We start from the raw sequence: 25,272 nt of genomic DNA, 5'->3' as shown, positions 1-25,272 counted from the left end.
TTTGTATGAAATAACGTCAACATACAAGTATGTGCTGTAAGTTTACAGCTACACTTATATACATGGAATAGATTTTTTTTTATATTTCCAAGAATATTTTTTTATAATTATTCACGATTTGTAAATTTATATTATTATTGCTATAATACCTTTTATTTTACCATTACTTTTAATTGACTTCTAATTTGCCATTTTTTTGACTTCAAATATTTTATAATCCATTAATGTAATGTTTCATTTTTGCCTCATTCCTAGGTAGGTATTCATCTGATAATCCTTAGTAATATTATACATACGAAACTGTCTGTCTGTCTGTTACCTCTTCACGCTTAAACCGCTGAACCTATTTAGATGAACTTATTTAGTATGGAGATAGTTTGGTTTGATAGTTTAATTTTATGTAATAGTTCCAGTATGAAGCAATCTATGATCAAACATTCTCCCCTTTCATAGAATGCCGACATTAAAAATATTTTACACTATGATGTCAATTGTAGAGCATTAGAACCCATTACCTTCTACGGCGGTCTCGAGTAAAAGGATTAAAGGACGTAACGGTTAACGAGCCTAGGCCTAGCACGATCGTAGACAAGGCTGAGGCCGTATGGTCTAACGCGCGTGCACTCGTGATCACATTCACCATCTCTTTTTACCCACATCCTATACCGTGTGACAGAAAAACGTAGTGAAAACGATAGTGATTCCGAGTGCATTAACCTACACATTCTCTGGCTATGGCGTGCAGTGAGGGTAGTTGGCGCTAGTAGTGCTCTGGCCTGGTGCTGGTTCCTACCCTCACTGCAAGTCAATGTCTCTGATGTCTCTTTCCTACCAGTAAGCCTGTGCGAAAAGGATGAAAGTTATGTCCTTGACAAACGCTCATTTACTCGAAATAATTCAGGAAAATTGGATAGTTTCCGCCAGGTAGCGATAAATTCTGCGTAGACGGAGTCGCTGGTAACAGCTAGCAAAGTTATAAAAAAGCGATAGTAAGTATGCTAGGGCCATAGGGATGCGCATGCGATCCCGCTGATATGTTAATGCGCGCACAGGTGGTCTTAGATGAGGGCGGGATAGTACAAATAATTCACATACATAATATACTCACATAAAGTCGCTGGAGAAGGAAAATGATGGAGAAAACGTTGAAAACCTTCTGAGAAACGATTGAAAACCGACTTACATCGACACTCCATACCATATATATAAACACGGGTTATTAAATCTGTTCATTTAAAAAAAAAAACTTGTTTTTATAACTATAAATATGATATTGTTTAATGCACAAGAGACTTATGGAGTCATTAGCGAGTGCAGGTGTAAATTTGAGTGCGTTAAACCAATTTTCACCACGTGTCTTAACTTGTCACCATAAAAATACACGGTTTTAAAAACAAAATGTATAAAGGCCGAGATGATGATGATGAACCTAGTGGTTTGACCTATGTCCTGTCAAAAAGAGGGTCGTGGGGTTCAAATCGGGGCTCATCTATGAACTTTTACTGAAACCTGCATATATCTATGAAGCAATTCAGTTTCGTGTGTGAAGTTTTCAGTCCACTCTCAGCTCGCATGGGACTTCAGAAGGCCCGTGCCCAACGGTGGCTTGTGTATAGTTACTGTATAAGTCAGAGATACGTACTAAGAAGCGAGTCAAAATCGCTTCGAACATTCGTCTCAAACTATACCAGAAAACTACAAAAAGTACTAACGTGAATAGTTACTTACCTGGAAGTAAACGTGATTGATTATATTTAGTCGCCTTACAGAATATAATACACTCAATTGTATGTTTTGACAGCACTTTTTATCCCCTAAATAAAGAATGACGAGTTGAAAACACAGTTTACGGTAAACGAAAGCAATCGTATGGTGGTGAAATCACCACTAAAGTGTGCAACGAACGACTTGATAACGATACGGCATCGTTATTGCCTTAACATGACAGTTGCACGTTAATATTAGCATACATATTTGAGAAGCGGGCCTTTTGAAAGACTTCTTACTACTACGACATCAGTTGAATATAAACTTTATGGATTTGTATCTAGAGACTAAAATAAAAAATATATTGTTATTGAAGTAAGTTCTTCGGATAAGGCGGTTTTAAAGCATGAATGCATGGTGGTCTTGGTAAATTCACGTATAATAAAAACAGCGTCATTGCGAGTCGATTTCTTGGAAAATAAAAGACGATATTTAGAGAATTAAAAATTAATTCAGTCTAAAATCTTGTACAAATTATCTCAGTAGGAGAAAAAAGAAGTGACATTAATTGTTTATAACGAAAAATGAATAACAAATTTGAAATTGCCCATTGCACTATTCCGTCACTAGTTCCACCATAAGGTTTCTCGCGTATCAAGATATTAGCTAAACAGGTTTCCGGTGCAATTCTCAAAACCTAAATCCGTTGGAACCGTTATGTGCTAGCCTTCTCATACTCAGTCAAATGGAAGTTCAAAGTTGGCCAACACATTGGGTTTTTAGATGCTTCATAAACATACGTAAACATAATTTAAACAGTGGTAAATCTATTGTATGGTTCTTGAAAGTCTTTACACGCCATAGGATTTTGCAACATTCAAATTTAAAAAACCGGCCAAGAGCGTAGCGGACACGCCCAGGATAGGGTTCTGTAGCCATTACGAAAAAATCAAATATCATTTTTCTAAGGATTTCGTATTGTGTACTGAATCTTTCAAGTTACCCCACAATGGTTAGTCGAGAAAAAAAAATCACCCCCTCTTTACGTCTATGGGAGGTACGCTAAAAAATTTTTTTTAACTTTTTTTTATTGTACCACTTTGTCGGCGTGACTGATATGTATATTCATGTCAAATTACAGCTTTCTAGTACTAACGGTCTCTGAGCTTACCCGCGGACAGACAGACGGACAGACCTGACGAGTATAAGGGCTCCTAGTTGACTACGGAACCCTAAAAATGGATATCGTGCACCCGTAATCTTTAGGGTCGGATTTGACTGAGTCGTTGCAAGAGAATTCGAGTAAAGATGGATTACTTACCTTTAAAAGGATTGGTTTTCAAGTCTAGGTCTCGATGACATCAATAAGATTAGGAAAATTACGAAAAAAATGAATTATTTGTCAATGTACGTAAGTACATAATTATGTACGAGTGTGCTTTTCATGGGTAGTTCCGGTATATCACCGACTTTACAATGTGCTAGTACGTAAATAATGTTTTATAAATGTTTGCAGGACATTAAGCGTGCTGACGGTTTAACGGCGGTAAAACTAAAGTACCTGTGCTCCACAAAGAGAACACAAACACGAACAGTAAAATCGCAATCAAACCCATGGCGAAAACCACGCGTTGCTCTTTTACAAAGTAAACAAAAAGAACCAATAATATTTCAACCTTACAGCGAGTACATTAAGATCGTTACTGGGATGATTTGTTCACATGGTTGCTGGGTTTTATTGAAATTGTAAAAGTAAGGGTTACTTGTTCAAAAATATATTTTGCAACTTTACACTTGCTAAATACACAGAGGCTTCAGTCATTAGCTTTTGACGCGACGTGACCATAGAATATTATATACAGACAAAGAGTCTTGATAGTCTACGCGACAATGTGGTCGACGCTTTATTGCTTCTGCAAATGGGACAGACGCTGTTAGCGATAAACGTTAGTGTAGACAGGATAGCAGCCCTATAGGTTCCCAGCATGCCTTGCTAGTTGGTATGTATGTACATACATAGCCAAGCACTACACGCTCACCATTGGACAATGGGGACGCTCAATAAAACATAGCTATCTGCGCTTGGGATCTCCTCAGCCTTTCTGGGTCACATGGACAGCTTTCAGTTATTTGCATATACCTGCCCGGTGACTTGCATCTTTAAGATTACGACCGGTGTAATTTATCGAAAATACAAACTGAAATATAAATGCATAGAAAAAGCAGAAAAATAAGACCAGCGCTGGGAATCGAACCCAGGTCCTCGGCATTCCGGGCCGCGTGCTATACCGCTACACCACCGCTGGACAGTGATACAGACACGATTTTCTCCTATGCACCACATATCTCAGCTTGTTTGTTTTCTTATTTAGTCACTTAAGCAGCGACACTAGCGACATCTATGCTGTAGCCCTCATCGAGAAACTTTCAGCACCCCACTGGAACTAACCGCTCACCCGGACAAGAGATGTCGTTATTAAGCAATCAAATTAAGATTGCTTTTTTGGAATCTTTTTTGTATTTTTTATTTCAATTCCAAATTTTTTGTTACTTTTATGGTCACCCGTAAAACCCATATCGAAAATGTAATACTTAATAATGAAAATGTAATGTGTAATGTATATGGAAATGTAATGTGGTGTAATATAGTTTTGTAGTGTCTAAGGATCTCAACATAAGCAAATGGAACGTGAGCGCCAGAAGCATGCACAGTCACACACAGCACCACAGCAGTTCAAAAAACCGGTCAAGTCGTGTCAGGACACTTACAGTGCAGGGTTCCGTACTAATGTGCGGCAAATATTCAACATTACATTTTGATCAACTATTACTCCTTAACTTGTAAAGTCTACTAAGCTGTGATAGATTATCTTTTCTTAAATACATGTTTCGAAAAACTCAGAGGAATTCATGTGCGGAATTAATCCGCACTGGGCCCGCGTGGGAACTAAGGCCCAAGCCCTCTTGTTCTGAGAGGAGGTCTGTGCCCAGCAGTGGGACGTATATAGGCTGAGATGATGATGAATTTCATGTTTGTTTTTTTTAGATTTTTCAGGATAACGATTTAGCTTGTGGAGCAAACAGATATCTCGAGTACTGCCTTTTCGCAACGTAACGTTTGGCAACCTGTTTCATTTCGCAACTTTTCATTTCGCAAACTCTAATACTGTAAATATTTCAGGATTTATTTCAGGGCCATCGTGTAGAACCCTTTAGGTTAGGTTAGGTTAGTTTTATAAAAATCCTGAAATATTTACAGTTTCAGAAATATTAAACAGTTGGGAAATGAAAAGTTGCGAAATGAATTTGCCAAACGTTATTCGCCGAAACATTAGTACACCCCAGATAATCTAAATCGAAAAACGTATCCCAAGAAATACCTATCCCAAGGATAGCCTTACTTAAACTACTATCACTAGGTACAATACAATACAATACAAATATTCTTTATTGCACACCACCAATCAGTACAAAAAACTTATAATATATATAAACACTACCATTTTTGCACTTTATTGGCGCAGCTAACTACTTAAGCAAAATTACAGCTTTCTAGTACTTTAGTCTTTAACCGAAGCCACAGAGGGACGGCCGGACATGGACAAACTTTAATAGGGTTCCTTGTAGGTCTACGGAATCCTAACATCGTGTGTCAGTAATTTTACCGACTGTCTTATTCATCCTGCTAGAACACAGCAACGACTAAAATGGCGGTAGGGATCCGGAAGGAAAGGACCTTGCACTAACCACTCGTAAAGCTTGTAAAACTTCTTCTATTTGTTGGGCTTGCTTACTGTTTGTTGAGAAAGGAGAATTGACGTGCAGTGAAAAACAGTCACATTGTCATACTACAAGGACGATGAAGTGTGAGTGAATTCCACCTACTGAAGCCTAATACAATACTAACACATCAATGAAATGCATCCCTAATACTCTACTAGGAATGAAAAATGCTATGCTGGTCACCATGTTTAGTAAACAAATAAAAACAATACCATTAAGATTATACATATCGAACCTCTCTAGACAGTAATGCCATTGTGAACCGGATGTCACGTAGGATTATAAAAAAAATAATCCCAAGAAACAAGTATTGAAACACGACAAAGAAATGAACGGTTAGATAAAGATAATGGCTTTGAGAAAATAATTCATGTGAAAATGAAGCTGTAGATATTATAATAGATGATAGATGACAGATATATAAATTAAACCATATAAGTACGACTAGATCTTAAACTACTAGGTTTAAGTACCGTTGATAACCAGTTCCTTATCACGAGCGGGGTTGAGACGCCAATTATCAAACATTTAGGTACCAAGTCGTGACCAAATGAAATCCGCCACCAGTGGCTGGCCTTGGACTATATACATGCACCTTTGTGTGCTCCAACAACTCCAACAAAGGTCAATTGGAAAGCCACTTTACAACTATTGTTCTGCAAAACGTTCATTAGATGCGTTGCTACAGATCTAAATCTCTCGGTAATGGAGGGTTTAATGGTAGCGTATCGATTATGGTCACTAATAGATCGATAGTATTTCGCAAGAAATTTATTGGTTTTAAAATTGTTGCAAGACAAGCGGTTCAATCTGCTTTCACAATATACATCTTAGATATGGTCAGCCACAGAATGGTAGTCAAAAATCGCCTGGAACAATTGGCATTAAGCGCCAAGGTCAAGTGCAGTCAGCTCGACAAACTACGTTAGTTACACTGTTCAGACACATCAGTTGGAATTGCGGAATCAATGAAGACGTCGGATTAAATAATAAATTTAAATGTAACTGACCACGGTGGATCGGATACACCTACCGTGAAACCGTTGGCCGTCTCAATCGCCTCACTCAGCCGGTCCTATTTATGTTAATCACTTGAAATAACTAAGACCAAAACCGCGCTCCTTCTAATATCCATATCGAAGTATCAAACTAGTGATTTGTGGGCAACGGAAGAGCGATGCGCTCGAAATTTGGGCTTTTAATTTTCGGACGCGAGGTCAATCGGTTGCCCATAAAATTTTCTCGCCCATTAAGATTGGTTATCGCTGCCGTGGGCGAAATAGGTGCGAAGTCTCGATCGACATTAACTTTTATTTCATTCTACTTGTCTATCGTATTGTCTATTAAACTGACCATGACCCTTTATGGTTAATTTATCAGTTATCCCACGCTAATATATTCATTAAGGTAGTTGAAAGCTTCCAACCAATTGCTTGAACGATGGTTCATTGTCTTTTTCTCCTTATTGCTTCACGGAGCAGTCATTAATTTATTTGTAATCGGTAACATCAGTCAACCGTCAAGCGGGAACACTCCCACGCCATCTTGGCGCAAACACTGATCGATGCGGTCTACTACTAATACCCAACATCATGTGAAAATTGTACATACACAAAAGGGTCATTTGCACGAATAGGAAAGGAAACCTACGCGCTTATTGTTGCAGGATTCAGACCAATTACAAAGTTTTAAGAGATGATCACAATTATCAGTTCACCACCAACATTTTAAGTGTTTCCAAAGATAGTGTTAAACTTTACAAAAAGCTAGCAGGGGAGTTTTGGACATAAAGTCATGGCTTATGAGGTATGTACGTTATAATTTTATAAGGCGCTGCGCCAGTGATATTTGCAAGTAGAGGCAGGCCACATTTAAGGTAATTGGTTAGGTACTCTCATTTTTTTCCCTTATGAATAATAATTCTATAAGGTGTTTGCTATACCATTACAAAAGCCAAGGTTATTTCTAATGGCTCATAAAACGATCTGCTCTAATTGTAAACCGCGTTCATTACGCGTCAGGCTTTTTGCTCAGGAGTTCTTGTCCAAATTTGTTTTTTTCGCTTCCGTGTAATTATATCTAGCCGTCATGGCAGATGTAAGTGAGACTGATTCTGCGTGTCAAAGGCAAGACTTCGGCATAATCAAAGTTTAAATTTTGTTATTTTGTATTAGATATTCTATTAGATCACTTCTATCAAAGAAATAAATGATTCCAAACCTGTGGTACACTTGCGCAAATATACCATCTCAGTTTCCTTAAGTTTAGTCACTGTATTGATTTAATAAAGCTTCCTTATAAAAAATTACTTAGTTTAGTAACATTTTTTGTTTCAGAATCTACCTTTCGCAATTTGGTATCAAATTGTGTTTTTTATATAAATCACGGAAGTCATCATTATAATAAATAGTGAATAAAAATATTGCAATTGCGGCACAATGATGTGATGACAGGTAAAGGGGCCTCACGGCCTCGTGCAAGCGGGAACCGTGACCAAAGGACACAGAGCCGAAAAAAACACAACAAATGCAAGACAATGTCATTGAAGAATAAGAATACATTCATAGGAAAGAGAACCGTTCGAGTCATTAGTTATAGTAAGCACGGCCCCGGTTGAAACAGTTCTAAATCTATACAATAAATACAATTGAAGAAAAATACTTACTTTTGAAATGTTGGCTCGATTCGCAGGGAATTGAGGACAAGACAAGAGTGATGGTTATATACTTTCGCAAGGATTTCGAAACCGTTTAGTGCCATTAAGATTTACGATGTCTTAATCCCTTCTTTAGAGAATAATCCAATAAAATATTGACGTGCTGTTAATACATATTGACTGCTGTAAAAAGCTATATTAGCTAAGATTTATTTTTATTTGTTTGTTATAGATTCCTTCGTTCACTGTTATCAAATAAGGTCTTTTATCCAATAGTTAAATTGCAATTTTTATTTGGATTTCGTTCCATAGTCTCCAACTGCTAAATTTGATGTACTCGTAATTATTGTTCCCAATCCGCACTGGGCCCGCGTGGGAACTATGGCCCAAGCCCTCTTGTTTGAGAGGAGGCCTGTGCCCAGCAGTGGGACGTATATAGGCTGGGATGATGATGATGATTATTGTTGGTCCAGAACCAAAATCAATGGCATTACGTCTTTCCTCACATACTATTCGATCATCTAAATTGTTTTTTCACTGATGCGCCATTACGAAATACTTAATGGACCCACATCCAAGCATCCTGAGCCCAGACAATAGAGAATAGACCTTTGTGGAATGACTCACCATTTTGCAACAGCCGTTTTGTCATACGTAATTAAATCTTGGCTAACCTGTCACCCCGTTTGAGATATAAATCTGAATAAGGGATACACTGATGAAACATGAGAAGTTTGACATGGTGGAACGAATTCAGCGAATTTTAGAATAAGGTTTCAATAGAATAAGAATTGTTTGCAAATTCAAGGTGAAGATACTAAGCTTATTCTAAAAGTTCACGCGAGGATGAAAACTTCTGTTTTGCGTTACCTCAACATATTTTAAATGGTTTATGTTATACGAGTATAACTTAAGTTGTTGTTTCTTTAAAAAATAACTTAAGTTCATGTGATTTTTCAATGCTCTAGATGTAATTTGTGATTTGAGTCTGATTTGTGTTTTTATGTTGCTGCAAAACAATCAAGGAGCTCGCCAGATCGGAATCATTAACTAGTACTTAACCTTGGGATCCTTTCGACTGCCATAATCTTATAAGCCATAATGTAATGTTTGCCATAATTATTGTTAGTCATAAAAAATTTTCCCGCTGACGGTACGTTTTTCATATTTTTTTAAATGGTCACCTGTAGAACTCTATAGGTTAGGTTAGGTTTGTTTTATAACAATTCTGAAAAATAAATGGTTTCAGAGAGAAAAAGAGTTATGTCAAACATTACATTATGACAAACAATACATTATGACTAACAATTTTCTACCAGTGGATATAGACCCACTTAACCTTATTAGCTTGTACAGAAGCCTACTCCATACTTATTTGTGGAAGCGTAATTGATGTACGAAAAAGTAGACGTTACAGTACATTTGAGCGCCATTGGTTTCCTGCCAATTCTGGGTAGTTACGGAGCCCTAAATGGCTCGTGAATGGGTCTCAGACGAAGGCTGGATCGCATGAGTCACCGTCGTTGATGGCGTCATCGAATTCGAGACTTTTGTTAGACGGGGCATGGTGGCAGGTTCGAGGAGCGGAATTTATAACGATTACGCTACAGTTTCAAAAGCTGAGAATAGGTCTAAACTTATATAATACTTAGAAATTTTCTGGACATTGAGAAAGTTTTTCTTAGTGATTCTAACAAGTGTTTCCTTAATTTCCTATAGTTCAGGCCATCGTGGCTTCTGGCAATTTATCTGTTACCTCTTCACGCTTTAACCGCAAAACTGCTTCAGATGAAATTTTCGTATGGAGATAGTTTAAGATCCTGGCCGGAAATATTATAGTTCCCGCGGGATAGCGATAAAAGAATTCTTGGCAGACGAAGTTGTGGGCATAAGCTAGATCAAAATTTAGAATTTCAAATGGCCGTATAACTCGGCTGGACCTAGGACTATCCTTCTAAATTAATGGAACTTGCATAAGCATCAGCATTTCAATATCAGAAATTCGAGTACATTAATCTGTTTTTTGTATTCATTTCTATCTATTTACAGTAATATCATTGCACTCGGTCATTCCGTCAAACAGCGGGTCCCTATCGGTGACATATTCAAAAACATTTGAACCTCAAGGAAGCATTTCACAAAGTTATATGTATCATAAAATCAGGAATCCACCTTCAAAGATATGACAGTCGTAACATGTCGTTAATGTTTAAATCATTTGACGATAAGGCATTGACTTTTGAGACTGAATGCATTATGTGTATGACAGTAAAAGTGGGTTAATTATGGCATTAATCTAGAATAAATTAACTGACACTGTATAACAGGAATTTTGAAACTGGGATGATGCATCGTTGACATAGTTGAAAACTATGCTGGAGATTAAAAATAAAGCCAGTGAGTGGAGGAGTTTCACAGTGATAGGTACAATCGACCAAGACGTTTCTTCTATGACACTCAAGGTTCTTCTGTCATTTATATAGCTACGGCTTGAAAAATCAAGTCTATTTTTACTTGCTGTTTTTTTCTGAGCCATCATAAAAATGGTATCTAAAATCTAACTCAATTACCTGGTCGATTATTTCTAATCAAAAGAAAATAAAATTGGTCTTAATGCAGATGAAATTAACATAAGTAAAGTAATGAAAATAAGCCTTAGGTAATTTTGATTTAACGCAGCTTTTGAACAACTTGAGACTGACAAAGATGAAAATATCAGCGAAACAAAAAATATTGAGTAAGATATAACCAGGATAATAAATAAAATAGGATCCCGGACGCAACTGAGAGCATCTTGCAGCCCTAAATCCCACGAGAGTGACGAAACAAACCAGATAAGCAAGAAGTGGGGCACGCACGATGCACCAAGCCATCCCAAAATGTTTACGATCATACAATAGCCGTTTATCTTACGTTTCGCAACTTCGGCCATTGGCTATTCTTTTGTTAATCGTGATCACATAAGTGTGTTTACGACTTTTCCAAAGGGCTTTAAGTGGCGTGTTGGTGCCAATACGTGTCAATTGTCTCTGAAGCTTTAATATTGCTGGTGTTAACCGTCTCATATTTACTAGCTTTATTACTTAATATTTACCAAGTCTTTAGAGCTTGGAGAATTAAGGTGATATATCTGACTAGGAGAATAAAAGAGGAAACCAAACCATAAAATTCGAAACTATCGTGACAAGTGGTGACCTTACCGCGCCTATTTACACTTGGCAGTTTCTTTCTTCTCTTAATATTAAAATAATAACCCAAGTGAAAGTAACCAATGAGCTTTCAAACAGCGAATAATGAGGGGTATCGCACACATAATCACAATTTAGTACGGTGAAAGTTTCTAATACAATGTTAAGTTCATTAATCAGATGTACAACGTTGTACATACTTTCTGTTTTACGACGCCGAATGAGATGTCCGATTGCTTTTAACGTATCTTGTTTGTGATTTGTAACTACATATGTGCTATTTTGTCCAGTGAAGCATATAATTATCACCGGCTGAATAATGGGCTGTAAGTGAAATGTACGAGGGAGGGCAAAATACTCAGAAATATTTACTGTCAATAATGCAGACAGTACCTATTTGTTGTTTTGAATGGTTATAGGTTAACGTCTTCCTTGTACCACTAATATTTGTTTTCAATATTAGCACACGTTCAACTTCCCTTATTTATTTCTTAGTGGTCTTGGGGTTAGGAACTCTTTGTATAAAAATAGTCATAGGAATCTATTTAGTTTTCAATAAGTTGTTAACCGATATGTTTTAATGAAAACATTTCTTATCATAAATCAATATTGGATACGGTAACAGTTTACGAAGCTACGTTTACTTAAGTAGTAACGTGTGAGTGCGATTATGATATTATTTTCATTTCTTATCATATATTTTTTACCACAGTGATAAGAGTTAACGACAAATATCAATTCATTTAAAGATCCAAAGAGTCGAATTGAGAAATAAAATGGCCTCAAAATATTATTTGTGGTAAATTCTAAATCCCTAAAAAACGTTTTCTTAGCTTGCACCGAATAAGAGTACAACTATACTTGAGCTAACCCGCGTTGCTACAAACCAAAACACGGTTTAAAAATAGCTCCACCGTCAATGGAAGTTCGTTGCTTTGCTTTGTAAACAAGGATGGCCGTTAACTGGGTGCAGCTTGGAGCACCAGTGCTGCCAATCGGTGGGTAATTTAATTACCCGTAAATAGGGTAAATTAAAGGTATTATGGACTGGATGGATGGAAAGATTACAACGGCGAGCAAATTACTTCTTTATTTAAGAATTTTGTTAGACATGTGTAAAGTGGAGGGCGTTGCTTTATTTCAATCTGCTTATGAAATGTTAAGATTACTGTAGTAGTGAATATTTTTGTTTTTGGATGGATTTTGGAGAGTGAGAGAAGCGTAAGTTAGGTAGACAGTTACTTAGCGTACACAACTTTTGTCGGGCTGTCATCAGTGTTGTCATGTGAAATAATTAAGACAACCATCTGGGAATCATGTTATTATGGTGCTAACGCTACTGGTAGGTACAAAGTTATCGATATATTTCACACGATAATACAAGCTGAAACATGGAAGCACAGAAAAACCAGAAAAATATACCAGCGCTGGGAATCGAACCCAGGTCCAGTGCAATCCGTGCTGCGTGCTATTCCCCTACACCACCACTGGACACCACTGGACTGGACTCCGGACTGGTTCGATTCCCAGCGCTGGTCTATTTTTCTGTTTTTTGTGCATCCATGTTTCAGCTTCTGTTTTCGTGCGAAATATATAGATTTCACGAGATGACCGTAAAAGTAACAACAATTTGGAGTTGAAATAAAAAATACAAAAAAACTCCAAAAAGTAATCTTAAAGTTATCGATGTTTTAAACAATGTGTTTCATGAAGCTGAATCAAAAACTTCTATGTAAGTTTTTTTTCAGTTACTGTGAAAATGTAGGTAACTTGAATGTTGATATAGGGTAAATAGGCGACTGGTTTCTGGCATCACTACGTAGTACCTTGCCCCCGTAATGGCCCGAGTAAACAGCCGAAACTCGTGGTGTTAACCAAAAAGCTGGTATACACTTACCATCGTTTAACTTTCGATGACTGACAAAAAATAAAAAAACATGCGGCACGAGAACGATTTGACTGGGTAAAAGTGAGTGGAGAGGTTAGACTAGTAAAAATAATGTTAGGTAACAATTGATACAGTTTGGTATTAAAGGTTAACTTTCGTTATTTGTGTCTACTTAGAAGAAACTTATATTATTATTATTATTATTTAGAAGCCTGTAGAGGTGTCCCACTGCTGGGCAAAGGCCCACATGACATGGCCTGCCCAGTCCCATTTCAGCCTGGCAGTCTTGGCACCCACATCAGCAATGCGTGTTTTGGAGCGCAATATAGTGTTCCGGATCCGGTCAACCCGTTTCACTCCCAACATACTGCGCCCCATTGCTCTCTGGCAAACCTTCAATTTGGATTTGGTTTAGAAGAAACTTAATACAATTTATTTATTTATTATTTTAGTAACATAGTTTTAGTGCTAGTTCTAGTCTTAGTTTTAGGTGGTACTTATGGAGCCAAAATAAACCTTTCTTTGTTTCTTTTCTTTCTTTTAGATATGCTACAAATTATTATTTACGACAACTCTGAGGCCTTCGAGTATTAATGTAAAACTATAAGACCTGGATGGATTCTATGACCCCTTGAATGAGGTGGTGGTAGGCCAAGATTAGACCAAAATAATTATATACACGTAATACCAACTGTTCATCAAAGTCTCTAAAGCGATACCAATCTGAAATTTCACTTTTTGTGTTATAAATTATAAACGAATGCTTGACATAAACGATACATTATTATCCATTTTTAATAGCATTTTTATTTGTAATCGTGCAATAGGAAATATGCATGGAACACATACTTAATATTGTCTTAACGTGACACAAAAATGGAAAATAAAACGAATGACGTAAATATCATCAGTATCTGTTGAAAAATAAAGAAGATACTAATTTAATAAATTTTGCATTCCATCTCGTTCTAGAAAAATAAATTTAATATAAATGGCATTATGGTCTTTCTATGATCGTCGTGTTATGTGACGTCATAGTTCATATCGGAAGTGTATGTTATTTATATGCGTTTATGGAAGAATGGACGATTTAAATTATCAATTAAGAAAGAAAGAAAATACATTTATTCACAACACAAGACAACAATATTATTGGATACAAATAGACAACACGAAGGTATGTATGTGTCATTGCGATTGTGAATCGGACCCTGACTCAAATTAAACAGAATACTTACTAATTTAAATTGTCCATTCTTCCACAAATTCCGTTTATCACTTTCCTATATGCGAATAGGTAAGTTGGTTCATCATTTGTAATATTCATTTAAAATAACCCCTGAACACACGATTGACTCGTTTCTAGACTGTATGGCACGTGGATGGGAACTGCCCCATATATTAACGAGTGTCAGCAAATCCCCTCGCATGGCTTCACTCGTATTAAAAGGTCACACCTGCGCCTAACACCGTCATTTAAGTCCCATATCCATGTCAAACTCATATATTCGCCGTCGATTTGGCGCTAATCACATTAGCAAAGAATTAGCGAAACTTGAGCATTCACTGTCGAATATTTCGCAGGTATTTCAAATGGTCTTATTTAATTAGTTAATTATCTAATTAATTTGCTTTATTGCAGTTTGAATTTGGATTAAATGGCGTAATAAAAACAAAGTAGTGTTTGAAATCATGTGTGACATCGTTAATTAGTTCTGAGAAATAACATGCAATTGGTATGTTGCGTGTATTCAATATTTAATTGCCTTACCGTAGAAATGGCAAAAATTGTTTAAGACCGTTTAAAATTATTAGCATTTAAATAAGGAGAATATCTCTCTCTCTCTTGCTTTTATACTTTGTCACATAGATTCTCCAATATTTTTAACAACAAGCTAATGGGGGAAAAAAGTTTGTTTTAACATTATTGTCTGTGTATGAACAAGAGAAACACAAAAATGCATATCTAATTCGTGAAATAAATTCTTAATCTGTATAAAGTAGGAGGAACGTTCAATCTAAGAAACCAGTACCAGAAAGTGTTATAAGCAGCTTACTAAAGAGTTAAACATCGCTTTATTGCTTTCATTTCATTCGGAGCCACTATTCAAATATCCAGCGTTTCAACCTCAATTCTTATTCGCAAAAATAACAGAAATAATTTCCCTGTGTTTACATTTAAAAAAATTAACAACCAACTATGCTAAGGTCCCTTTAAATTACTTGGCAAAAACTAAATGCCAGGGTAAAATGTCGTGCACTCACCTCATGGTACATCGAAGTCATCTTGACACCACAATGTTTTGTTTTAAGTTTTTGGTTCACGAAAACTAAACACACATTTCACTCTCGAACGATAAAGGTAACCTATGAATAAGTGGCACTCGAAAAAATGGAACTGTCAAACTTCCCGCCAAACTTCGTGTGAAAAAAATAAAAAGGCAAGGGTAAATGTTTACGCAGCCGGCTTGGGAGCGTGTGTCGCGGCCCGTGTTTAGGAGCGGCACTGAGCAAGTTAAACTCTGAGCGACGGGCGACCGGCGAACGGCTGAATGGTTGTGCTCAGCTGCTCAACTGTACTCAATGAACCACCAGGGCGGAGGTCACCTCTCTTCTTGACCTGGCCCTTTTACTAAGCAATAATTAACAGATATAGGTGGGCCAATCAACTATTTTACCGACACAAAATTGCCTCTGGCGTTACCAAAAAATCGTACTTCCAACAAGATATTTAACGGTATGTATTCATGTACACCATCTATTAAAATACAGAAAAAATGTTTACTTACAAAAATATGCAATTGTTTGAAAAATGTCGAGAACAGATTAATGTCGGCAAAAAAATTGATTGACCCAGGTGCCTAATTTAAGAGAGAGATGTAGTTGTACCTAAAATTAATTTCTGTCGAATCAGAACAAAACTTTTATTTAGGTTCCCACATAATCTTTACGAGACTCCTTTAATTTTGCACAGAAAAGGTTTTGTATTGAGAAAATGTATAGCTACCTAACTATGGAAATCAACTGACCCTCGCCATTAACGCTTCAACGTTTTACTATCGCGACGCGTAAGTAATCATAATCATACTATCTATACCTACTGTAACAATAAATCTGATTTGAATAGATTTAATTGACGTAAGTGGTTTAAATTAAATGACGTTTACTGGGCCCATTTAATTACTTTATTTACTGTAATTATTGTTAAAGTTTTACGTAGGTAATATAATATCTGCTTTACGATATCATCTACTCGTAATCCCCTTATTCTGTCGTTCATTTCAATAATTTACTGGTTCAAAATTAGGGTATGAGTAGAAAAATTACGCCGCGCGGAGACGTCCGATTATTTTTTATCAATATCAAGCATCGGAGTTCGTCGACAGTGATCAACTTATTTGTCATAAAACCGGTATCTCAGACGGTCTCGTGCAAATCGTGCAATCCTAGCCAACCTGCGATCATTTTAAAAACGATAAATGGTATAAAATATCTGCATTTATTTCATTCTGAAATGAATTTCGAATATCGATCGATCAGCATCCCCAATTATAGTTTTTTTTTATTAAGAATACCACAGATAAGCCCAAAGTGTGTTCTAAACTGATCCGTTATGTTCGTTGAAGTTACGCTAATAAGATTACCTCATGTAACGCATCAGTTGGTTCAACTACGTCCATTGTTTTGTTTCACACTACTACTAAAACCGCAAAGAACCAGTTACCTGTGCCCGCAATATTGGACCTTACAGAAAATATCAAAGGCCTCTCGAATAATCACGTTTTATTACTTCAAATCGCGTATCAATTATGTAAATACTTATTATACGATTATGCTGATTCAGTACTAAATTTGTTCGAATATGAATATTTACATATAAAAGTGCGTATGATATTGGTTTTACATTAAAAATAGCTTTTGATTATCCGACCCGTAACATAAGAATTTTGGCAGATAAGATTACAACCTGTGTCAAAATGACAATATAAAAAAATAACAACGAAGACTTTACGGACAATTAATTTTACGTGAAAAGTGGGTAAAATTTAACGGCCATTGTCGAGTCGATGTCCGTTCTTGACCAGTGCCCTTAGTGTAAGTTTTCGGTTACAAAATACGTATCGATCGCGTTCGCGTTTTAATCTCAATTTGTATGCAAACACGAACAGCGCCTCTAGCGGAACGTTTACGATGTTCGTGTTTCCATACAAAATGAGATTTTAACGCGAACGCGATCGAGACGTATTTTGTAACCGAAAACTTACACTAAGGGTACAGCTGAATGTCAGAAACAGATTGTCAGCGACCTGCTACCAGCGAGTACTCGGCTATTTTGGCCATATAGCTCGAAGGGAGTCAGACAACCTCGAGAAACTGATAGTGCTAGGCAAAATAGAGGGGAAAAGGACCAAAGGACGGTCACCTACCCATTAATAGACTGGAAACCCCTGCTCCATCCTAAAATCCAACACTTACTTTAATAACTTTCTTACAAGGTATACTAAACTCACAATAATAAAACGAAAGCCAATGTTCTCAAAACAACCCGGAAGAGTTTCATATTCATTCGTGCACTTACAACAATCGTATTTAACTTGCCTGCAATGTTCCCACAGGGTATAAAGGGCCCGCCGGCCATTGCCGATGTCCTAGCCACATAAATAGTATGACGACGCTAGCCAACTGAATTTGAGATTGGAATCTTGATGGATAAGACGATAATGACGGCGCCGGGTAGTGCAGTGCCGCGTGATTTTTAACTGCGGAACTGGCTGGATATTTAAAAAAAAATGATGCGTATATAATATTGGGGTAGGCTAATTTTTAAAAAAGAACTGGCAGGTTGCAAATGCACAAATATTTTTTCCTTAAAGTTTTTAACTGAAGGCGAATAAATGGCAAAGCTTCTCAGAGGAAATAGAACGGTAGGTACCTATAGAGAGGTAGAGTCCAAGTGTATACGTATGTATTTTTTATGTTAGATCATAGATAGTGCGTGATAGATCACGCAAAACTTTTTACAGAAAAGTCTGATTTTGATATTTTTTTATTGATACGTATATACCTACCTACTAAAAGTTAGCCCCCTTTTACTACCAAAAACAACTGTTTGACGGTTGTAATCCCTGTTAAGAGTTATTAATTCATAATATGAAAAGATGAAATGTGCCTAAAGTAACGCCTATGTGACAATTAATAATGTGTCATATACAGTAACACCCGGAAAAGGAGTAAAAAAACCGATACGTAGTATCATTATTTCAGCTGCCGTTTACAGCAAGCCCTATATAGTACAGCCACAAAGGCCTTCAAATCCCATCAAAAGCTTCCTCAAAAGGCAATCACATTTTAAAGCGGTGCGCGTGCGGCGCTTATCGGCACATCTCGGCGCAATATGGCGCCACGACGACGATTCTAAATCACCCGCTTAGAAGAAAAAACAGACATTATCTATGGCAATACATTATTAATGGCCAAGCGGTTTCATTAATGTTTATTGAAACAAGACCGAAGGCTTATCAGTAAGGCTTGTTACAAGACTGGCTAGATATAAATTCTAATGCGAGCGGATGCCATTAAAAACAAAGATGAATCGTTGGAGGCGACGTTCTTTGTTTAAATTATTTATTCATCTACAGCGCCAAAGTGCTTCGGTATATTTTTCGCCATTTCAACCGTTTCAATTGTGGTTTCAGCCATTGTTTGAATCACTTTTTTACCATTTTAATTCTCAATAACGACGGATGAACGAAGGTAATTAAATTCAGTTAAATGAACTACAATGTTAATTTCTATGTAATATAATGTCTTGAAATCTTATAACTAGAATTTCACCTACTTCATTAACTAGTTTTAGAAATTTGGTACGCATATGTACATACATAAACAATATACAAAAAGGCTTATATATAATAATAATTATTTGAACAAAAAATATTTAAATGACTTCGGGCCCTTTTCAGTTAATTAATAGACGATTCGACTCTTTCGATTTGTGTAGGTAATATCATACTTCAACATGTCGAAAACGCCATTGTTACAAAGTTAGCGCGAATACGATCGTTACACTCAGCTAAGACAGTAAAACGGGCGTTTGCAACACTTTATGAACGGTAGATTAAACCGTTATCGTTAACCTTAGTTGCAAAAGGATTTCGTTGCCGCGGTTAGATGACGACATGGGTTCGAATTTTGAAATTTGGAAATTTGGTTACAATACAACCACTGACTCGTTAGTACTGATTTGTATTTACAGTCAAAGGCATACATATCTATACAGCCATCGAATTAAAATATACGTAAACACTAGCCGTATGGTTAGATGCAAAGAGGTGTATAATAAGATATTTTTGATACCATTGAATTGTTTCGCAGGTATGTGCAGCAACGCAAAACTTATGGTGAATCCCACTAATGTTACAAATGCGAAAGTTTGCAAGTCTGTTTGTTTGTTTGTTACCTTTTCAAGACAAAATCGCTGAACCAATTTAGATGAAAATCGGTATACAGATATGTAGTTAGGGAAGGATATAGGATAGTTTTATCCCGGAAAATTACATAGTTCCACCGGGATAGCGATAAACGAATTCTACGCAGATGGAGTCGCGGGCTACAGCTAGTTTGTAATAATAGTATTTTCGCACATGAATTGTTGTAAAAACTGCGAGCAAACTACGAGCCAGACAAGTAATAAGTGTTAAAAGCTAAGGCTACGACGTGTGGCTTGGGATCAGTCCACAAGAGTCGACACACCTACTACAGTGTCTCCGACTTGTTCTTGGTACTTAGCCATAAAAAAATATCATCGTTTTTTGTGAAATCTGGTGTAATTCGATACCAGGTGTAATATTTCAAAGGTTTCAGTTATTACCTGACTTCTTATAATTTGGTTACGCAAAAATTGGTACATTATATATTCAAACTGTACAGTGGCGTGAAAAAATGTTAAACGTGTTTAAAATTACCAATTAGGTAGTTAGTTTTACCAATTGTATTTTTGTTTCTTTTCTTTTGTACAATAAAGAGTTTACATACATACATACATACATAAAGTGTGTACACGATCAAATCTGGCCATGCATGATCTGGTGTTACTTTGCAATGAATGCTAATTTTCAAGCAGCGCTTACAAGTAGCCCTTGTTCAATGTAGGCTCTACATTGTAGAGCCAGATAGCCTTCCCCGCTTCCGCGCCTCTCAAGAGGCCCTATCATGATTTTATTTTGCACTGGAAACTGGGAAATAGCACCCCTTTCCATCTGGGGCCTAGAGCCACAAAACAGATAGGTACAGAAATCAATCTACATACATCGTGCGCTCGAGGAACGCACACATAGACACTGTTCACTGACACGATATCTCGGACTGGTTGGGACCAGTGCGAGCTCGAGTGCCATCCATCCGCTTGATAAACGCGTCTGTGAACTTTTTTGTGCAATAACATGAGAATGCGAATTTATTATACTTATACTATTGCTGATACTATTATACTATTTACTTGCTGATATTCTCACAGGATCGGGATGAAGACACATAAGGCTAAGTTCAGATGAACGCACGGTGACGCGCGGTCATTAGAACAACAGCATTGATTTGTTACAATCTTAAACCGCTCGCCGATCGAGCTAAGTTTCTCTGTTGTCATTGGCTAATATCCTCGTCACCATCAATAAAAAAAAAGTTTCTGTTTCTCCTAAGTGGCTACCACTCTTGACAGAGTGGTCGTGATCGTCGTGAGGATCAGTAGTGACCTTCACGACGACTTCCTTGGGAAAAGGGTGGTGATTTCCCCTAGCCTTACAACAGCTATTAATATACTAGGCAGCAAATCTGGCCCTCAAATGTGCAGTAGTAGGTAATTTTGAATTTAGAGTGGGCCAAATTTTGTGCCGCTGACTGTATAATAAAACTGTTGTTTTGTTAGTACCAGTATTTATTCGCAACTGTACCTCACACGTGCCCGTCACTGCGGGGTTTCGGCGTCCGGCACCGGTCCGGTTTACACCCGCACTTTCTAAGATCAGCTCAGCTGGCAGCCGTAGAAGCGCTAATGGCTCGCCGGCCACACCTGCGTGTTCATCACGAGACGGTAGAGACGAGAGCAAAGAAGAGGAGATGGGTCAGGCCAGGCGCCAGCTCCCCTCTACCCTCCCCTGGCTGGGGGCTGGGGGTTGCAACAATTTTTGCCTACTTATTTACTGACTCTACCAGTTTTGCCAACTTAGCGACTTTCGGTTTCGGGGCTACTTTAGCGACATCTTTTAGAGAGTCATTATTTATTTATTATACATTTATGTCATGTTCATTTATGTTCATATTTTTTCACACATCTAGCGTCATTTTGAGCCGATTTAACGAAAATTTAAGACGAAGAAAGCAGAAATTTAAATTTCAAAAAATTTAAAAAGTTCTAGCACTTCCACAGAATAGATAATAAGTAGTACAAGTAACTTCTAAGAAAATAAATTGGCAACACAGCAGCCTTAACATGATGTCTAATTTTTCTATCGGACAGTGTCTTAGTTGGTCTGTAATGTAATTGTTAAATCGTGACTCAATGTCACGAAAACAAGTCTGTTGTTTTCGTGCAGTTGACAACTTTTCTAAATGATGTGATATACTGACGATATTGTTTGAAGCTTTCGCGATTTTCACTCATTACTACCTATTACTATTACTTCCTCCCGGAATTTAATAGCTTCATAAAATATATGTAGGTATATAAAAATAATTATTATTTGCGTCAAGTAAATAAATAAACAGATTTTACTTATTGCCACATAATTCTATGTCATTCAAGAGAAATACCCAATAGAATTGGATTCCTTTAATTTTTGTATACATAAATTTTTATCGTGTGAACGTAGAAACTATTTTTTTTTTCCACAGCTTTGAGCTTTTGAGACGTTGGTAGGCCTCCCAGTTAGGTGGACTGACTAGTTGCGGGCAACCGATGTGGTGTTCTAATGGGAAGGTGTTTGTTCAACTGAGGACGTCTTCCGGCTGATGATGATCATGGCAACCTACACGAGTTCCTGGCAAAAAAAAACTTGACAGTGATCCTATGGTATGCACTGTTTTTTTTTCAATTTGACGTACGGAACCCTAAAAACAAGCTAAAATGTCACGTCACGCCTGTTTTCCACGTCAATATTGCTGTTTTGTTAAGTTTTTATATGTTGATTTAATACATTCATTTATTTTAATGACTGACAACGCCTGCTTGAAACGGTTTCTGATAGATGTAGCAATAAAATTTAAAAACATGACATTTAAAATAGAGGTACAATATTTTGTAGACAAAACAAGTGCGTTAAGAAAATTTAGACCAGGTTATTCGAACAATGATATGTATATTCAACTCTCTCCTGCGCCAAGACATTGACAGAATTTTGCAAAAAAAAAGAATTTATATTGATTGATTTCACATTTCACACAATCTACTTAACTTCAGGCAAGAATTGTGATGCTTATCGATAATTCATCATGTTTCATCATGTCTTGCCTTGTGTTCTTAAAGGGACGTTACGGATTTACTTGATAGAGCTTGCAACAGATGTAGCTTGGATTTGCACATTTATATCTCAGATAATGACTTATAAATGGTGCTAGATATCGTTCTGCCCTTCGCTTACATGTCGTAGAAATAATCTCCCTAACAAATGGCAGTCGCTTCGGTGTCATTAATTATTTTTACTTATCGCTTGAGGAGTAATTGCATCGCTTGCAATGTTTGTAGAGTGCTCTGTGGATCGACTTCTATATAAATTGCAAATAGATATGCTTAAATGTTGTATGGGAGCCCCCCTTAAATATTTATTTATCTTTTTTTACTCAAATAAAAAAAACAAAAGAATTGAATAAAATTATACTAATAAGAAGAAGACAAAGAAAACTTACCTAAGAAACCTTAACTAAATATATCTAAGATGTTACGCTTAAATTAAATTAATTCAATTGAAACCTTTTTAAATAGGTAAGTCTTCTTGAAGAATTAGATAAATTTAACGATGTATGTAAGTAAAAAAAAAACAATACTGAGTGTTAATAACACTTTTTACTAGCAGTAACTATAAATCACATATTATTACAATATTTTAATTTCACTGTGGATGTTTTTGGGGTAAATTTTGCAAAGTAATTTTGATCACTTCCAGTGGTGGATTGAATTAAAATTAGCAAGCATTGCATTCGTAAAATCAAAATTAAACTTCTTTCCGGCTAGTCTCGTTTTTTTAATGCAAATTTGGACTTGAGCATGAGTCATTATGCCGTCTAATAAGTAGACCACAATTTTTGTGCCACACCCGGCGGCCTATTACAGCTCGTAGATTCCGGTTTTGTTCATTCATTAATTTTGAACTTGTACCGCAGTTTAATAGATTTTTATTACACCTACTTGAAGTGTGTTAAAGAGGTTTTACTGTTAGAAAGTCGCAACGGGATTTCTATGTTCATTGTTAATTTTGTTGAAGCTTGTTATTTTTGTGGGAAAATTATTTTATGTCATCTTTTTAATCGTCGTTCGTTAGCGTTTAGTCGATGGCTTTTATTGTCCATTAATTGTCGTCCCTCATAGACTCGGTCGGTTAATAATGCCATATTGTGTCAATCAACCGTTGATCACAGAAACTGCCTTGGAACTTTTTTTAGTACCGAGTTGACGATCGTTCAACAAGAACATGTGTGTATATATAAACTTTTTATTGCCAATTACAATTTCAAATTTTAATAATAGACAAAGTACTAAGGCAAAATAGGTAATCCTTAATAAGGGACCTCTTCCAGTTAACCTAGTTAAGAAAGTAGCTAAAACTAACAAAGAGGCACTTGCCTCCTACCTACTTAGGTATTTAAAATTATGTAGAATATTAGCACAGCTTAATCTACTAAAATATGCTAAAGTATTTAAATGTTCTGTTAAATATCAATGAACTAAAACCTTTTACCTACGAGTACCTGAACGTCTGTTCCTGTGCAGAAAACCCGCATAGCTAGCTTTGAAATTGAACTAGTGTAGAGAGAGTGTGAAATGTGTTATCATTTTGTGTGATGCTTGCGATATTTGAGTCTGATATGTTGATTTTTGTGGAAGTGGGGGACGAGTTTCAAGGTGTGCTGGTGGTGATAATTTGGTTTGTGTGATTTGTGTGTGTTCTTACAGTGTGGAGGTGGAGGAACTGTCTGAACTCACATTTGTTACACAGACGTAGCTATCGTAAGGTCACGGGTGAGGAAGGTAATTGTTTATATTCATACATACGTTGTACAGACGAAACGGTCTTGCACATCTGGTAGCAGAGTAGAAAGATAAAAAGATGTAGTTCATGGTTGTTTTAAATCTAATTTAAGAGATACCATTTCGCGAGCGAAGCCGCGGGCAGTATATTAACTTTCTGCCATAAGAGCTGGCCCTCTAATACGAAGTGCTAAATTCAAATTTCGTATCCTGCCCCCTCCCGCTGACGCTATCTAATCGTCTAACCTTTAAACGAGCAATTCCTGTATTCCTGTATCTGTATCCTGTATATATATTTCGGGGCTCTCGGAAACGGCTCCAACGATTTCGATGAAATTTGGTATGTAGGGGTTTTCGGGGATGACAAATCGATCTAGATTGGTCTTATCTTTGGGTAAACGCTGGTTACCGAATTTTAGCCCGAGCAAAGCTCGTTCGCCCAGGTACTATTATTTAATACGAGATTGACGGTACAATGGGAACTTCGATTTTCGAATTTCGTAGTAGCCCCGCTGAGCACTCGCGCTCCCACGACCCCAGCGCCTGCGCCGGTCAACTGTACCCGGTCATTCTGGGAACTATCATCGCCATTCGCATAATATCATAGTAAAGATAAGATGGTAATAATTACACGTTTAAAGGTCCTTTTTTCAGTTTTCCATGGGCAAAAGCCTCAGGTAGACGCTAACTCCCACACCTTATTTACTTACCCGTTAGGTTGTCTGTCCGTCTCTCCCCGCATAACGGTTTGTAAGTGGGGCAACGCGAACCCTGGACTAGCCCTTTATTGATATTGCTATCACCGTTGTAA

General features: G+C 37.0%; 1 protein-coding gene across 2 annotated transcripts in view; it reads right to left on the bottom strand.

Annotated features, from left to right (window-relative positions):
* LOC141436110 (uncharacterized) overlaps nucleotides 1–25,272 on the bottom strand; it is a 114,617-nt gene that overhangs the window by 43,899 nt on the left and 45,446 nt on the right. The window contains exon 1 of one of the 2 annotated variants that reach the window (XM_074098967.1): nucleotides 15,488–15,746. The exons of the other annotated variant lie outside the window; for it this stretch is intronic. Within the exon in view, the coding sequence (XP_073955068.1) occupies nucleotides 15,488–15,508 (21 nt within the window). The 5' untranslated portion in view covers nucleotides 15,509–15,746. Of the gene's footprint in view, nucleotides 1–15,487; nucleotides 15,747–25,272 lie in introns of those variants that run through there. 2 annotated transcript variants of the gene reach the window in all.

Source organism: Choristoneura fumiferana, chromosome 16 (assembly GCF_025370935.1).
Source record: "Choristoneura fumiferana chromosome 16, NRCan_CFum_1, whole genome shotgun sequence".
Lineage (NCBI taxonomy): Eukaryota > Metazoa > Arthropoda > Insecta > Lepidoptera > Tortricidae > Choristoneura > Choristoneura fumiferana.
The sequence above is the reverse complement of the archived record's forward strand: the minus strand, read 5'-3'. Positions and strand labels throughout refer to the sequence as shown.